The sequence below is a fragment of the Gastrolobium bilobum genome, unplaced genomic scaffold (genome assembly GCF_033153095.1).
Source record: "Gastrolobium bilobum isolate Gb01-03AN ecotype WA unplaced genomic scaffold, APGP_CSIRO_Gbil_v1 utg39150, whole genome shotgun sequence".
NCBI classification, from domain to species: domain Eukaryota; kingdom Viridiplantae; phylum Streptophyta; class Magnoliopsida; order Fabales; family Fabaceae; genus Gastrolobium; species Gastrolobium bilobum.
The window spans coordinates 68,459-86,851 of record NW_026899658.1 but is presented as its reverse complement, the minus strand read 5'-3'; the positions used below and the strand labels follow the sequence as shown (position 1 = coordinate 86,851).

Here is an 18,393-nt window from a genome sequence, read left to right as displayed (position 1 = left end):
CCATCGTGGAGAAACCCTTGATGAACCTCCGATAGTAACCTGCCAAACCTAAGAAGCTCCTCACCTCCCTAACTGTCTTGGGCCTCTCCCAATCCAGTACGGCCTCAATCTTGTTGGGATCCACTGCAACTCCATCCGCTGAAATCACAAGCCCAAGGAACTTGACTGATTTGAGCTAAAACTCACACTTAGAAGGCTTAGCATAAAGCTTTTTCTCCTTCAGCACTTGCAGAACAATCCTCAGATGCTCCGCATGCTCCTCCTCAGTCTTGGAGTAAATCAGAATGTCATCAATAAAGACGATCACAAACTGATCCAGATACGGCTGGAAAATCTTGTTCATGTAATCCATGAACACTGTCGGCGCATTGGTGAGTCCAAACGGGATCACCAAATACTCAAAGTGACCGTATCTCGAACGAAACGCGGTCTTAGGGACATCCTCCGGCTTCACCCGAATCTGATGGTATCCGGACCGGAGATCAATCTTGGAATACACGCAAGCACCCCTGAGCTGATCCAACAGATCATCAATCCGAGGAAGGGGATACTTGTTCTTGATCGTCACCTTGTTCAACTGCCTATAGTCGGTGCACAATCGCATTGTCCCATCGTTCTACTTCATAAAGATGACCGGTGCTCCCCAAGGAGACTCACTCGACCGGATGAAATCTTTCGCTGAAAGATCCTCAATATGCTTCTTCAGCTCAGTCAACTCCGGTGGCGACATCCGATATGAAGCTAATGAAATCGGCCCCACACCAGGCAACAAATCAATGGAGAACTCTATCTCCCGCTATGGCGGAAACTCAGAAATCTCCTCAGGAAACACCTCGAGGAACTCCCCCACCACAGGAATGTCAGTGATATCCTCATGTGTCCCACTCACCAAACCTCCCAACATGACATAACCAAATGCCCCTGCTCTCAAGGCCTTCCTAGCCTGCAGCAATGAAATAAATGGCGAGGAACTAGCTGTGGAATCACATGGAGACATCACCACGCGCTTTGCACAGCAATCAATCAGTGCACAGTTTCTAGACAACCAATCCATGCCTAGAATAATCTCCAAGTTGGCCATCGGCAATCCTATCAGATCCACCGAGAACTCACGGCCATCCCACTGAACCGCTACATCGCGATGTACAGTGGTAGAATCACATATTTCTCCGGTGGCGGTAGTCACCCGCAACGGTGGAGAAAGCACAGACATGGGCAACTCAAGCCCCAAAGCAATCGGGGTAGCAACAAACGAATGCGTAGCCCCATAATCAAACAATGCGTCAACAGCAATACCACCAATACACACAGTACCTCTAACAAGGTTCGGAGCGCGGTCCGACTGCTGCCTATCCAAGGTGTACACACGCCCAACAGAAGGTGGCACCGCAAGTGCCGAAGTAGAAGCCATCGGAACCATCTGCAAAGGAACTGCCTGAACAGTTGCAGCTCTCGCCGTCGACGACGGACAGTCTCTAGAGAAGTGACCCTCCTTGCCACACTGGAAACAGATCAGCTGACCTGAAGCACAACGACCAGCATGCTCCTTTCCGCACCCCGCACATCTCGGAGTGGAAGGAGGCTTAACAAAACTCCCCTGCTGTGAAGCAGTCCTCTTGAACTGACCAGGCGTCTGCCTAGTCGCCAACTGTTTACCCTTGCCCTTCCCAGCAAACTTCCTGTCCTTCCAAGAAGTAGAAACAGGAGTGGAACTAACAATCCCCTTGGTTTCGTCGACCTTGGCCCTCTTGGCCTTGCTCGCTATGCAGACATCCTCAATGTCCTTACACTGCTGAACCAGTGTACCAAAATCCCTCGAAGCAGCTCCAGCAATATGCTCAGTAATCACCTCACTAAGTCCTCTACGAAACTTAGCAGCCAAAAACATCGGAGTAGGAGGAACCATCCGGAAGTGCGCAAACTTCACAAGCTCATTGAACTTGGCCAGGTACTCGTCAACAGACATCGAGCCCTGAACTAATCTATCAAACTCCCCCTGCTTCCTCTCCTGCGCATCGTAGGGAAAGTATCTGCCCAAGAAGCATTCCTCAAAGAATGGCCACGTCAAAACACGACCATGCATCTCATAAGCACGAGAGGTGTTCGTCCACCACTCATGGGGATCGCCCTCCAACATGTAAGTCGAGAACATCAGCTTCTGTGGGTCTGTACACTGCATGACCCGAAATATCTTGTCCAGCGACTCCAGCCATCTCGCCGCAACAGTAGGATCCAAAGACCCTTCAAACACAGGTGGCTTATGCTTCCTGAAAGCATTCAGCCGGCGATCAATCACATCACGATCCTCAGCAGGCTCTACAAGAGACTCCCTCGTCTCAGCGATATGAGCAGCACTGCCAATGTGACTCAGGCTCTCATCTTGAACACTAGGCGGCGGCGGCGGCGGTGGAAACTGGCCTACAGCAGGACTAGCCCTCATCTCCTCCAACATGACTCTCATCATCGTCATGTTCGCCATCCTGTTCGCCTCGAGGACATCCTCAGTGGTCCTCCGGTTCGCTTCACGAACCTCATCTACTGCTATCCGGTTTGCCTTGCGAACAACATCCATCATTGCCGTGTTGTCCAATCTAGTGGCCTCCTGATCGACTAACCTAGCCGCCTGCATCTCAGCCAATGCAGTCAGGATAGGATCGGGTTGATCCTCAGAAGTCTCTCGTGTTCTCCCGGATCTTACCATGACTCTGCACAAGTTACACAATTTATGAGTTGATCAGGCCCACACAATGTGATTACATATGCATTATGTCGCAACCGTATCGCGACGTGACGGCGAAAGAATATTGAATGGTTAAAACAATGGAGTCGCCACCAAGGTTTATTTAGGAAAACATTGGAAAAACCTTTTTTAAAGACAACTGGTCTTTGAAAACAAAAGAAATGGATTCGGGAGTCGATTACGAGTAGGGAAGGTATTAGCACCCTACACCGTCCGTTAAAAAACGGTTACCTTATATCAATTGTGCAAATTATTGATAATATTTTAAATATTTATTTCACCCTAAATAAATAAAATTGATCGTTGGAAAAGAAAACTAATTTTGAAATTTTATTTTTGTGCTTGACGGGATGGTCCCGCTCCGACGTATCCCTCGGTACAATAGGGAACTCAAAGCTACGTCGTTCTGTAAAAAAATATTTGTGTGTTGATTGATTTTAGTTTTTGAAAGTAATTTTAAAGAAAGTTCATTGGAAGGTTCTGGGCTTGAAGGTTTCGAATTACCAAGCTGTCGCAGCTAAAATAATCCGAAACGGTAATTGTAGGATTAACAAGCTGTCTCAACTCAGCTAATCCCTTTTTAATAAATTAAATTTCATGTTTATTATTTTCATTATTGTGAATTTTAAGATAATTTTGAATGAAATTTTGAATCACCAAGCCGTCACGGCTAAAATGAGTCAAAATAAAATACACGGGGTTAACAAACCGTCACGGTTAAATTACCCCTTTGTTGAAAATCTTAATGTTTTAAGTTTCAATAACAAATTTTAGATAAATTTGGAATCACCAAGCCGTCACGGCTAAAATGATCCAAAGAATTATAAGATTAACAAAGCGTCACGCTTAAATTAATCCCCATGATCTTAATATTATAAATTCTTTATTTATAAATATTAATAAAATCTAATTAAATTTTAGTCACCGTCAATATAATGTAAAGAGATATTTAATTGAAAGATGGCAACCTCATTTTGAATATGCAGACCATAAAGCTAAAGTTCACTAATCTATAATATTATAATATTTCTTTCTTAATGTTAAAACAAAATAAACAAAAAAACAAAAAAAATGTTATGTTAATCTCGTTTTTTATAATAAGCAAAGGTAAAAATTAATTGAAAGAAAGAAGGAAAAAAATAAACATCCTGACTTGAGAATGTGCAGGAGCATGCACCAAAACTAAAGTGACGTAATCTATATATTATTAAAATATTCAAATCATGTTATAAGAGGACAAAGTACCATGCTAACATTATTAATATAATTTGAAAAGATGTGAATTGAAGGAAAAAATGGCAGAGTTGTTTCGTACGGTGTAGACCAAAAGATCAATGTTTGCTAATGCCAAGTATTAGAATATTTCCTCTAGTACATCTAAAAAGCTACGTCTATGACATATTAGATAAAAGAATCAAATGGTCATGCTTATTTTCAAACAGCACATCGAAAAAGCTAATGGAATCATGACAAACAACATATCCCTATATTGGTCTATCATTCTTTTAAAATAATAATATGGGTTTAAAGAAAACATTGAACCCAAACGAAAAGAGAACCTGAGCGGGGGTATCGAAAGCAAATATGCTTGTAGGAATGGCTATTCACTGTGGAAAATATCACAAACAATCACAAAGGAAAGCATCACGGAGTGGCGCGCATGACTGGAACAGCGGCAGCAGTAGCGACTTCAACATGTTATTTGTTTCTAAGTTCCTTCCTTTTTCATTCAGTTCCCACTTCCCCTAAAAACTCAAGAAATTCCCTTCTCTTAAAGAAACTTTTATGGTTTTACAAAACTGTTGTCTCCTTAAACTCTCTCATTTTTCTCTCTCAGAAATCTGTTGTTTTTAGACACTCTGTTTTAGTATTTTTTCTTTCTTGAAACTTTTCTCAAAAAACCACAATAAAATTCCCCCCTAAAACTCAAGGCCTTTGATATTTATAGAGTGAGGCTGATGTTTTTATTATTATTTTTCCTTCTCTCCCTGAACACGCCTCCTTGATCTTCTTATCCTGAACATAGCTCCCTGATTTTCTTATCCTGAACCATGTTTCTGAACTTGCTCACGTGGGGTTATCTTGAAGTTGATCTCACCTTGATTGACAAAGGCGGTTTGGGTCATGGATAGAGGCTGATGAAACCCATACTCGGGGACTAGTGTACGCAGTAAAAGAAAGATGGCATTTTCTATATTTTTTATGTTTTTATTCGTTTAAAAATAAAAAAAACAATAATAATAAAAAGAAAGAATAAAATAACGTAATATATATATTCACAGAAGAGATAAAATAAATTTTACAGCTTTTATTATTATTATTATTATTTTCATTTTTTATTTTTATGTGTGAGGACAAAATTGAGTGGTTACACATTATCATAATAAAATTCGACGGAGTAAACACACAAGACAGACACAACCAAACATCCTAGCTATTGCAATACATACAGGCTTTTCCCTCGAACCATTGCTCTGATACCATAAATGTAACACCCCGTATATATCCGATAATGTTATCATACTATCGTATTAAGCAGCTTAATTAAAAATGCGGAATATCTTTTGCTTTTCAATTATGAAGTCATTAACATTACCAACTTGCTTATTAATCACATGACTGGACTGATGCCTCTGGCGGTAGGAGGCCAGAGCTTAGCTGATTATGATCTTACTGCTTATTTGCTAGCATGACTGGACTGGATGTTGTTTAAGTTTTCTGCTCTTTATGTTTTGAGTTGAGACTGATTTTGGGCTTTGTTGCCTTATGTAACACCCCGTATATAACCGGTAATGTTATCATAATATCGTATTAAGCTGCGCTTAATTAAAATTGTGGAATATCTTTTTCTTTTCAATTATGATGTCATTATCATTACCAACTTGCTTATTAATCAATTAATAAAACAACGCCTGTATGTAATTGCAATAAAACAGCTATCTGAAAATACCTCGTAACATATATGATAAAAGTGTGGCTCTAGTCACGGAACTACAACAACGTAGACCGGACCATCTAACAGTTTATACAACTCCAAACTAAAGCACTAACATAAAGTGTCATGGACAATCCCCATGCTCACTCAAATAAGGCAACACGCTCAACAATAGTCTCAACAACAACATAAACATAAATAGCGGAAAACATAAACAGCATCCATATCCAGTCATGGCAGCAAACAGCATAATATCATCAACTAAGCTCTGACCTCCTGCCGCCAGAGGCATCAGTCACCAAACTACCGGAACCTGAAATAAGCATTCCCCAACGTGGAGTGAGATCTCTAAACAAGAAATCTCAGTAAGACAAGGGGTCCTCAAGGATCTTCCACCCCAAGCTCACTTACATGTGCAATATAAGTTCAAAAGCAGTTTATCATCATCAGTTCTAAAATAGTGCAATGCAGCAGATAATCATGTCATGTGTGTCAATTCTATTCTACTGGTCAGAGAAATGCAGGATTTGCATACGCCAAATACCCACACTAGTGCAAGACGCTACTTGCATCCATCCCGGATCACCGTCTTGTATGGCGCTACATACTCAGGTTTACCGTCAAGATGGAACAACACATGCATATTAAAAGCCATTACACATAAAGCTCAACAGCATTTCAAATATTCAAAGCATGTAACACAGCATGCATACAACCATACCCCCATGGGACATGGTGGAACCACAACATGGCTAAACCGAGGACACGAAAGCTTACCTTTAAGCTAGCTATCCAAACCAAGAGTCCACACAGCTCAAGGCCCACAAACAGCACAATCACAATCTGCCCATACCATAATTACTCATCAATAATCATAGCTCAGATTACATTAAGTGATTAAGTCTTTCTTACTCATTTTAACTCATTACATGTTGTTTCTGCAGGAAGTATTCGAATACTCCACGAGTAGTATTCGAATACTCCAGCTCTCTAGAAAGTATTCGATTACTTTCTCTTAAGTATTCGAATACTCGACAGTATCCGAATACTTAAGCCCCCAGTATCCGAATACCTCAGTATCCGAATACTAAACTTTACTGTATTCGAATACTTTCCATTATTCGAATACTTCTTCAAAGGTAACCGAATACTTTTCTTCCCAGAAAAGTATTCCAATACTCCAGCAAGAGTATTCGACTACCTGATGAACAAGTATTCGAATACTACACGAAAAGTATTCGAATACTTCTTCAACAGAATGCAGAAATTCGAGCCAACTTCTGCATAATCCCAAATTTAAGGGTCCAAACGCGATTGGGAGTCCAATGACTCCCTAAACAGATATAACACAACATGTTATGAACCCAGAAACACATTCTTTTACTCAAATGGTTAAAGTTCCTCTTTTTAATAGATTAAACAAGCTTTAGGCCTCAAAATGATACTTAGGTGATCATGGCTCACCTCAAGAGCTCAAAACTTCGAAAATGAAGCAGAAAGGAAGCCTCCAATGCAACTCCAAGGTTCTGACTTCACAAGGCTAAGAAAATACACTTCAAGCCAGACCCTTTGTGCCAAAAGGTGGCTTCTTGAAGCTCAAGAAGCCAAGAGCAAGCCCCACTCACACAAACTCAGACTATATAGCCCCAAACACTCTCAACCAACATCAAGCATATCCTCAGAAATGCTTCACAACTCACCACCAAGGTTACCCCACACACACCCAAGTGTTTAAGTGGCAAAAACAAGGAGAAAAGTGACACCTTTGGCTCACAAGAGGAAAAGAGATGAAGGTGGCAATAGGAGGCACAAGGCTGAAGAGTAATCAGAAAACTCACGTAGGCAGCCTCCAATATGGCCTAGGGTTTAGTGCCATTAAGTATATATAGGCGGTTAAGTTACTAACACACAGTATTAGCTTTAATTTCTACTCTTAGCATTTTAACCCCAAACTTTGGATTCTTAACCTACTCAATTTTACAAGAATTGACATATTTTTATTATATTTTTCTGAGCACCTTTCCGGTACGCGCTTTTCAAAGCCAGTACCGGTTTCTAGCACCAGATCTCATTATTTGGACTTGAAACTCGATTTACAAGTCCTACATATTATTCTAGTAATTATCAGGCACTTATTATAATTTTCCGGGATACTTTTTCGGTACACATTTATACCGACTAGCAGAACCGGTATCTGCACTTTTCTTCCGAAAAGAGACTTTCAGCATTCTTACTCACTAATTATAATTATTAAAGCCTCATAATAATTATTAGGGTCAATTATGGAATCATTTCCTAATTTCGCATAATTAATTAATTAAATTCTTTGATTAGCGGTGCGGGTTCTTACACCTTATTTGGGTGAGCATGGGGTTGTCCATGCCACTATGCTGTTAGTACTTTTGAGTTGAGTTGTATAAACTGTTAGTTGGTCCGGTCTACGTGTTGTAGTTCCGTGACTAGAGCCATACATTACGTTATTTTAATTAATGAGGTATTTGAGTTAGCTGTTTTATTGCAATTGCATACGGACAATGTTTTATTAATTGATTAATAAGCAAATTGGTAATGTTAATGACTTCATAATTGAAAAGAAAAAGATATTCCGCATTTTTAATTAAGCGCTGCTTAATACGATAGTATGATAACATTACCGGATATATACCGGGTGTTACAATATGTTAGAAAAGTATAAAACCATTAGTGTAATCTCACATAACAGCTTAAACTTTTAGATTGAATTGATGATTTACAATGGAATTAATAATCACCCTTATTCACTTTGATTTGAAAAAATCTACATTTTGGCTGAAATTTCTTTTACGCGATTTCTGGTCACTGCATGTTACACAGAAAAGGAAAAAGTCAGCATAAGGATATAGTAACTTAGAAGGCCATCAATGAGGAAAAAAGAAATATAAAATAAAAGTCACTATATTCTTGTCTTTTTTCTTATAATAAAGTATCAAAGAAGACATGTCTCGAGGAGGGATAAAACTCCTCCTTTGTAACTAAAATGTCATGGGCTCAAACTGAAAAAATAACCTCTTTATAAATATATAAGGATGAGATTGCAAACAAGGAGTGCACTCACCCTAATTCTTACTAGTCAGGATTTAATGGAGAGTAATTTATATATAAAGTATCAATCAAAACATCCATTTGGGGGAAGAAGAATGAACAGGAGTTTGTCGGAGTCTAATAGTGTGTTCAGGGTTGCGCTTCATGATTGAAGAGACAGTGGGGTTGTAATAGTCATTACTCCTCTGAGAAGTTGCTTCTTGTGAATACATCTTTTTCCCATGAGAACCTTGGTTCCTTTGTGCAGTACCCCATCTATTGTAACGAACACAACTTTGGCTCCTTCCTACTTGTTGAAACTTTACCTCTTTAGGAGTTGTATAATTGCGAGACTCTGCAGTTTCTGCAGAGTACATAGTCTCTCCTTCGCTACTATATTCATTGTGCATCTCTGATACTTCCATGGGAGATGAACAAAACTGAACATCATTTTCAGCTACATTAACAGAAAGTGTTGAGGCAACTTCTTCACTAGGAGTTGCAAGTTTTCTATCTTGGTTTTGTTCTCCTAACCGGTTTTCGGGTAAAGGACCCTCCACAAAATTTTCAGCAGACTTTGGATGCAGAATTTTGGATGGTTGTGGCAAAACTTCAGGTTGAACAATTCTGGGAGGAAAGTTAATGTCCAAAAGCTGTATTTGTGTATTTTCTTTCTTTCTGAGTGGCACGGCATTAATTCTTGGTGATTCATATATTTCTGGAGTAGGAATTCCCTGTACATGTGCAGCATTGGGATTAATGATCAAGCTTTGTTCTTCAACAATATTGGTAACAGCAGAAGAACTTTGACCCTTTGAGACACAGTTTGATGAAGAAGGGGTGGCAGCATTACCAGTATCTGTTGACTTGAAAACTTGTGGCTTAATCATCAAGCTTTGTTCTTCAAAAATATTGGTAACAGCAGAAGAACTTTGACCCTTTGAGACAGTGTTTGATGAAGAAGGGGTGGCAGCATTACCAGTATCTGTTGACTTCAAAACTTGTGGCTTAATCATCAAGCTTTGTTCTTCAACAATATTGGTAACAGCAGAAGAACTTTGACCCTTTGAGACACAGTTTGATGAAGAAGGGGTGGCAGCATTTCCAGTATCTGTTGACTTGAAAACTTGTCTGAGTGTGAAGGAAGCACATGAATGCTCACTCTTCGAACCAGTAGACATTAAGCGAATGAGTGGTAATTTTGGTTTGTTAAGGTCATCAAGAGTTCCTTCCCAATGCTGGTTTAACCAATCACATATTACAGGAATTGGTATACCAAATTGCATAGGAAGATCCTTCGTACAAGAGGATGAGGATGAGGAAGAAGTTGAAGAGGATTTGGTATCTGGTGATGTGGCTAATTTCATTGGATCACATATCATAAATGCTAGATTTCCATGTACATCAAAACCTGCAGAACCCGGGTTCCATTGAATCCCATCAGTTGACAGTTTTATGAGATTGTCAGTGGCTATGACAACCTTCCCTTCCCCAACAGTGAGTTCTTGTTTCTCATTGTAGCCTAAAAGGTAAACAACACTTCCAAGATCAAGGTTGGTTTTACAACAGGTCTTCAAGTAGTGAGGGTACTGACTCTGGCCATCTGATTCTCCATCCGCATCATCTAAACCCACTATTGTAAGGTCTAATACAGAACTTGTAATGAAAAACCTGGGACCAAGTCAAAAGAATAAGATCAATCACTGCTATACAAATAATCACCTTAAAGATTGGCAAAAGTAATGGTTCATATTATAGATCCCTCGAATTTGACAACATAATAAATTTAATTAGAGGGGATAAGATATTCTTCTAATAATGGGAAGTTTGATATACCCTTAAAAGTGAAGCTGAATTATTCATGGATGAAATTTATACAAAATATTTTAAAACAGTTCTCTTAACTTTTTTAGCACTATTTTTAAGGGAATACCAAACTGATCCTAAAAGTAACCAAATAAATAGATAATAGAAATCAGAGAGAAAATACTTTATCAAAGTAAAGCTCGTGAATCTCTCTGCATATATACCAAAGACTTTCCTTCAACGGGGCAAGAGGCAGGTTGAAACAATAAGCCGAAATACCAATGTAAGGTAGCCAAATTTTTAATCGAAATCATATATATAACCAAAATTCTTTATAAAACAAAAAAAAGTAAGTACTTAATGGAAATTAATTCATAGCAATTGCGCAAACAAGAAAGATATACTGGAAAAATGAAATAAAGTTTATTCTAAGTGTACAGAGTACACACAAACATATAATACCAAGATTCTAAAAAGCTGAATGAAAAACAATCAAATAAGGTTAAATGCAACTGAGAGTAAATTGGTGCTGGGTATAGTATAGAAATCATACAATTCAAGATTAGAATTGTGCTAGTCTATACGATTTGCTAAACCAATGATTTGCATCATGTGATGACTTGAAGATGGTTTTGAATTGTACCATACACGCATGAACCAGTGGGATTCTGCATCACCGATACAATTCAGCGATTCTTTGTTCTTCTTTTTTTTTTCTCTCATCAATTCTCATAAAAGAAATTGAAAAGTCAAATAAGCTTAAGTTGTTAAATAAAAAAGGACTAAAGGGACTCCAATGAATGCACCTTATTTGATTATTCCATTGCCATATTTTCATTCTTCTGAAATAGGGCCTTCACGCACTATCTCACTCTTTGCATCCCATTTGGCTGTTTCATAGCTCTGTTTTCATTCTTCTAAAACAGAGACTTTATACAGCCTCGCTCACTTAATATAGCTATATCATTGCAGTGTTTTTTGTTTTTTTATTTAATTGTTTTAAACAAGCTTCATGCAGTCATTTTATTTGATTCAGTTATGACTTATGACTTAATGAATATATTTGAAGACTTATGATTTAGTTATTTTGTCAATTACTTATTCCTATCTTAAAATCATTACATTGTGTACTATACATCATTTATATGATTTTTCTCAAGCTATTTTTCAGTATGTTCATGAATCTTACAATTTGATACATTTTACAATTCATGAATTAGCTTTATTATTCACGATTTGAATTGCGATTCAATAACCTTGGTGCTGGCCTATAGTGAAATTGTGTGTGCACTTATAAGCCAAAAGGAGGACTAGGAACATGAAACCTGTTACCAATAAGTACTGACAGAAATTCAGAATCATAATTACCGAAAGAAAAGAAGTTCAGAAGCTCGAAAAGTAAGAAAAGAAGCAGGTCAGCCATCATATAGAAATGAACCAAATTACCAAAAACCATAGATAAATCTTTCACTCAGCACTCTCTGCCTAAGCCAAGAGCTCCTGAAACTCATGATTGTTGCTCTATCTTCTTGCACAACAGCCCTATTCAATTGACTAGTTGTATCTTTCCTTTGTTCAGATTTCCTTAATAAACTCAAATACTCTTTGAATTTCACACCCATTTGGCTGTGAGTTTAAATTGGAAAAACAGTACCATTTTACTAAAATCTAAAAGATGCAACTGGACAATTTGAAAAACTGTGCTCAAATCAAACCCAATGCAGCCACATCAGACAATTTGGACAACACTGTTTTGAAGTAGCCATTGCTACATATTCCTCCTCCTTCCACTAGCCATTTAGCATAGAACAAGTTACTACAAGGATTCAATTCGTAATCTACAATTACTGGTTATAATAAGAACTTTTGCCTCGTGACTGTACAGTCAATTTTCTCTGACAATTTTATTTGAATGGACAATGCTGCATGAATGAAAATGCTGACTTAAAACATGAGCCAGCTTTGATAAATATGGCTAAACCAAATATTACAGAAGTAATCAGATTCAAGTGTTAGCATAACCCCAACATTTATCATAAAATAAGCTTAATTGACAGTATTATACTGTTTTACCAGGAAACATCTTGACAAGCTCCTTGAAACGAATCTCCCAAAGACAGCCATATAGGCCCTTAGGCCATGTCTGGAAGAGTGGCAAAACTTAGTACCATTTCACAATCTTGGCATGGGTTTTCTTTATTTCTTTCCTTTTGTCTTTTTATGGGCAGAGGGCAAGGATTTCGCATCCTAATAAAGGATGACGCTTAAAAAATGATATATTAGACCATACAGAACTAACATGAAAAAATGTTCCTTTGCATATTCATTATAATGATATATTAAACTCCGACTAGCAAGGCTAGGGATAAAAACAATTTTTTTGCAAATATGTAAAAATAAGACCGTGTAAAAGGATTGTTTTTATCCTTAGCCTTGCTAGTCGGAGTTTAATGGAGAGTGGTTTTATATTCATTATCATGAGAATTATACATACAAGCAAGATCACAAATACAAAGCCTAATAGGTAAATGGTTTAATAGCAATGATGAAATACCCAGTTAACTGTTTCTATTTATTGTGGTTCAAACAAGTGGAACCAACCAAAATAATAATAACGTTTGCATTTGTGAACTAACCAACTTGGCACCATCTTAGTAACCGAAAAGCCAAACGATATGCTCCACTGACAGCTAGTACTTAAGCATGAGAAAGCATACAAATCAAGAAGAAGAAAAAAGTCATCCTATCCTATGTTTGGAATCATGTACAAATAATCATTTGGCAGGTAACATATCTCATCAATAGCAAATCCTCGTGCTTATAAATCAAATATTTTTTTTCAATTCCAAACTCACAACAATCACATCATACCCACTAGCATCTAGGAAAAAAAATGCAAAACACACAAAAGCAAAACAAAATTAAATAATAATAATAAAAAAAAAGAAACAAAGTTGAGCAATGTGAATGACAATATTTTAAAAATGGGGTACCTCTGGGGTACAAGAGTGGCAGCGACGCCGTTGTGCAGCCGGATCTCGGAGCAGTCGACCGCGACGGCGGAGGGGAGGTTGGTGTGGGTTGTCAAGAGGAGGTTCCGGTGGATCAAGAATCCGACCCCACTGGAAGCGCCGGATATTGTGGCCATGGCTTGCCCTTTGCCTGAAAAAATGGTGGCTTTCATTCTCTCTGACTTGCTCACCCCTTTGCAGAAACACCATGATTCTCTTAGACCAACCATGGATAACAAAAAGGGTAAGAGAGAGAGAAAAATAAATGAGGTGTGTTCAAAACGCTGGATCTGGCAAATGTGGCAACTTAGTTATGAGACAATGCAGCATGTGTGTGATGTCGAGTTTCCTCTCTCTACAGAGAGAGAGAGAGAGAGAGAGAGAGAGAGAGAGAGAGAGAGAGTAACGAGGTGGTCGTGAAAGGAGTAACTAGTATGTTATGACTTAAGGCTATGGTTGTTTTCTTGTAATGGAACAAATGAAAAAAAAAATGAACATTTTCATTCATATTAGGCATGAATAAATAGTGGAAAGAACCGAAGATGATGGTTTACGGTTTGTTGTAGAAGAAAAAAAAAATTAATTGAGAATCATTATTTCCGGAAATATGGTGAAAAAATAATTGTTTTGGAAATGTTAGTAAAAAACTGTTTGGTAAACGAAAATATTGATAGAGAATATTTGGTGAATTTTCATAGTGTTACATTTGGTTGATATTAAAATTTTGCTTGAATTTTGGACAGAATTTATAAATCTACCCTTAATTTTAAATATTTATCGGTTTTTTTACAACATTCATATCTCATTTGCATGGATGACAAATACCAAGCTAATTTCAGCAAAATAAATAAGGGTTCGCTTTTTCTGCAATTACTGCAAATAAGTCCAATATGACGTCGTTTTGGGGCAGAAATCATGGTGTTTTTATAATTTTAATTTATTTCAGGATTATAATAGTCTTTATATTTATAATTTTTTAAGTTTCAATACTAAAACGACGTCGTTTTGGGAATAAATGCAGATAACTTATCTGCAGTAACTGCAGAAACATTTTTTCCAATAAATAAAATACGACAAGGGAGAAATATAACTTCCCAGATTTGAATGCAGATGACAAAGGGGTAAATGAAATATGACAGGAGACATGAGAGGAGTGTATGGAAATGCATTCAGAATCAGCCTAAATGAACATGCAAGCCATTCAACGAAATACGACACAAACACGGAAAAATTGGGATATCGACATTCACTTCGAAGCTTGGACCTTTGATCGTCTTCCACGGATTCGACCACCTAGACGGAGGGAATGGCTGTGAACGACATTTCCTACTGAGTAATGAGGCTCCAATGTTCTTTTATTGCTGACCTCAGTTTCTGCAACGCAAGTACAAGTCACAGGGATATTTTCATCTCTAGTTTCGCAGTTAATGTTTCATTTTCCCGGGAAAGAAACAAAAACATGTAATCCGTGGAATTTTTTGGTTGGGATTTCAAAAATAAATTACGTTGGATTTGCAAATCCTAGCATTTTAACTTCCCCGAAATAATCTGACTTTTACCCGACCAAAGAATCCCAGGAAACCACAAATAATCTGTCTACCAAACGGCCCTTAGGGGTGGTTTGTTACGGGAATTTTTCTGGAAAAAGGGAAAAAACGAGTAGGGCAAATTTATTTCCAACGTTTACAATGAGAAAATTGAAAATAATCTCAAGAAATATTTTTTCCCATCATTCCATTTTACACATCATATTCACAAATAAAAATATCATATGATACATGGTATTTTTATTTTCCCATAGCATCAGTATAATTAACCCAACATTTTCGGAAAGATTTGGACCTACCAAACACATTTTCTTAACTTACATGGAAAAAAAATCACCATATTTTCAAAAATCTTATTTTCTTGGTAAAAAAAATATCTCTTCTACCAAACGCCCCCAACCCCGTCAGGTCACTCACCTATTTTCTTTGAGAATTAGGATCAGGAGTTAGATTCTGTATGTACGTTGATTCCTCTGACCCCCGTAACCCAACCAGGTCTCGGTGTCTCCTGGATCAGAGGAGGTCATTACATTTTTTTTTTTTAAATTTACACACCAAACATCGTCATTTGGTGTGTAAAATAAAAATAAAAACTAGTTGTTGCCTATATCTAGAACTAAATCTGAAATCTGAAATTTGAATCGTTTTTCTTCTTCTCTTCTGATCTTCTCTCCCAAACCCAGTCTCCCAGATCCAGTGATCTCCTCCATCGTGGTGGTGGTTCCTCTTATATTCTTTGGTCTTATCTCTCCCTCTCCTCTGTCGTACTGGTTCTTCTCTCCTCACAGTTGATTCGTCATGGCGCCGCCTCTCCTCCGTCATTCTCTTTTGGGTAAGGGGTCCCATTTCACATGTTGTTCCTTATTTTAATGCGTGACTTCAATTTTTAGTTGTTGTTATTCGTAACTTCAAATAATACAGAGAAGTTCATTCTAGTATATCAAGAAGTATCAAAAAAATTTAAAGAGAATATATATTTCTTCATAGGCTATTATTTTTGAAGGGTATCTCCTTTCTCATATGGCCATTGTACCCCAAAATGAAAGCAATGTTTCTCAAGGTTTGGATAGCAATGGTGGAGAAGGACAAGGAGGGTCTATTTTGATGATATAATTTTTTATTAACTCCATTGGAATATGTGTTTTATATTTTGATACATTGATTAGCTTGTGTAATATTGACTAGTGGATATAATTGATTGAATTATGTTAAGTAAATTTTGAATATTTGATTATTGGTGGTTTGATGTTTTTGAATTTTTCATATAGTATATGGGAGTATGTTATTCTACCTACCTTTTTTTCTGCCTACCTTTACTTATCACTCTAACAGACCAATAGATCATAATCTTAATTAACATTTATTTTTCTCTCTCCTCTTTAGATTATGATATAACGATATTAGAGAGTGGTACGCAAATGTAAGCAAAAAAAGGTAGGTAAAATAACCTATATCATAGTATATATATTTATATTTTTTTAATATATAAAACCAGGTCAGCAAAGTGACCACCCCCTCCCCAACAGTTGAACTCGTGACCCCTGACCCCTGACCTCGGCTGAGTTGATAGCCGGGCCGAGTTTTTAAACATTGACTCCTAGTCGAACATTAAATGAAATCATAAGTATATATATACACTATGGCATTAATGTTTTTCATGTTTTAAGATATAACTTTATTTCTTACGCATACATAAAAATGTGTGGGATCCATGTGAGAAAGAGTAAAAAAAGATAAAATATGAGTTACATACACTTTTATGTATATGTAGAAGATAAAATTATCTCCTATGATATGAGAAACATTAATCTATCTCATATTAATCTCATATACTAATTAAATTAAATGGATTATATATAGTAAGGAAAATGTTATTATTGCAGACTTGTAGTAAAAAAACTTATGAACAAACATATCATTTTTCTTTCTAGAAGATCGTCATGTTAAATTTTCCTCATAAATACAAGAATGTTAATAAAAGAAAGAAAGAAATTTCTCTGAATAAGTGCAAGAATTTTTCCTCATGAAAGACAAATTAGCAATAAGTTGTGGTGACCACGAAGAAGTAATTATTTAGCAATAAAGGGAAATAGTCAGCACACGCACGAAAGAAAAATGATATAGATGAATGACATTTAACCCCATTTCTCAACTCATCAATCTTACTTATCATGTGTACTTAAAGTGAGAAATGATATTAAGTCATCTTAACATCATATCTCAATCCAACACCTTAAATATTAAGTTTATGTATTTTTTCACTTATATGATGCTCATTTAATCAATTCTTAATTAATATCCAACTTCACTTCACATACTTATTTCCAATATTCTCTACTCAAGTGTGAGCCTGAGCATTATGCTCCGCTTAAGGGCAATGAAAGTCTCTTCAATTACATCACTATCTCCAAATACTTGGATCAGTTAAATCATTGGCTCTGATACCATATTGAGTGGTGTGAAGGAGCCCAACACCTTAAGTAGTGATGACAATTCGTGTTAGCAGGTCATTTTGTGTCGAGTTGAGGTCAAACACGAATATGAATATACTTAATATGAACATGACACAAATAAATATTCATGTCAAGACCCTTGACACGAATATGACCCACTTAGTTTACAGGCTAACATGACATGACACAAATAACCCGCTGATCTTAAAGTGTCCCACTTATTTTGTTAGTTGACACGATATGACATGGCACGAATAACTAGCCAACCTAAAGGTGACTCACTCACTATGCAGGTTGAATAGCATGACACAAATAGCTTATTACCGAATGTTGTTTCACAAAATATCATGTTGACACGACAAAATAGAAATAACCCTGAAGAAGACTAACACAGGTCAATGTCGTGTTTGTGTTTGTGTCTGTAGGTCAACTTGAACACAAAAATCTCATGTTGTATTTGTGTCGTGTCAGAAGGTCGCGTAGTGAATTGCCATGTCTAAAATTAGGAGGTCACTTCTCAACACAAAATTTTTGCTATATTAAGTTTATGGATCTTTTCACTCATATGGTATTCACTTAGTTCATTCTTAACTAATGTGCCACCTCTCACTTGAATTTTATACATTTCCAATTTTGCGGCCCAACATTATTTCAATTACTTATACAGAAAAAAAGTCTAGCATTGAATGTTACAAATGTCATAGGTAAAGTCATTATGCATCAAAATGGAGAAATAACTAACTTGGCAAAAGAAAAAGAAGAAAAAAGAAAATAAAAAATTGTCAGAAGAATTACCTATAAGGTTTAAGGTTTAACCCTTTATTTAATGGAGGAGTTTACC

General features: G+C 37.1%; 1 protein-coding gene across 1 annotated transcript; it reads right to left on the bottom strand.

The window, feature by feature from the left end:
• Positions 1 to 8,824: 8,824 nt before the first annotated feature.
• LOC133292395 (uncharacterized) lies at positions 8,825 to 13,798 on the bottom strand. The gene is made up of 3 exons (XM_061490793.1): positions 13,535 to 13,798; positions 9,757 to 10,406; positions 8,825 to 9,510 (listed from the first exon to the last, which is right to left on the bottom strand). The coding sequence occupies exons 1-3, from the start codon at positions 13,780 to 13,782 to the stop codon at positions 8,825 to 8,827; spliced, it is 1,584 nt and encodes a 527-aa protein (XP_061346777.1). The 5' UTR covers positions 13,783 to 13,798.
• Between the last annotated feature and the right edge of the window lie 4,595 nt (positions 13,799 to 18,393).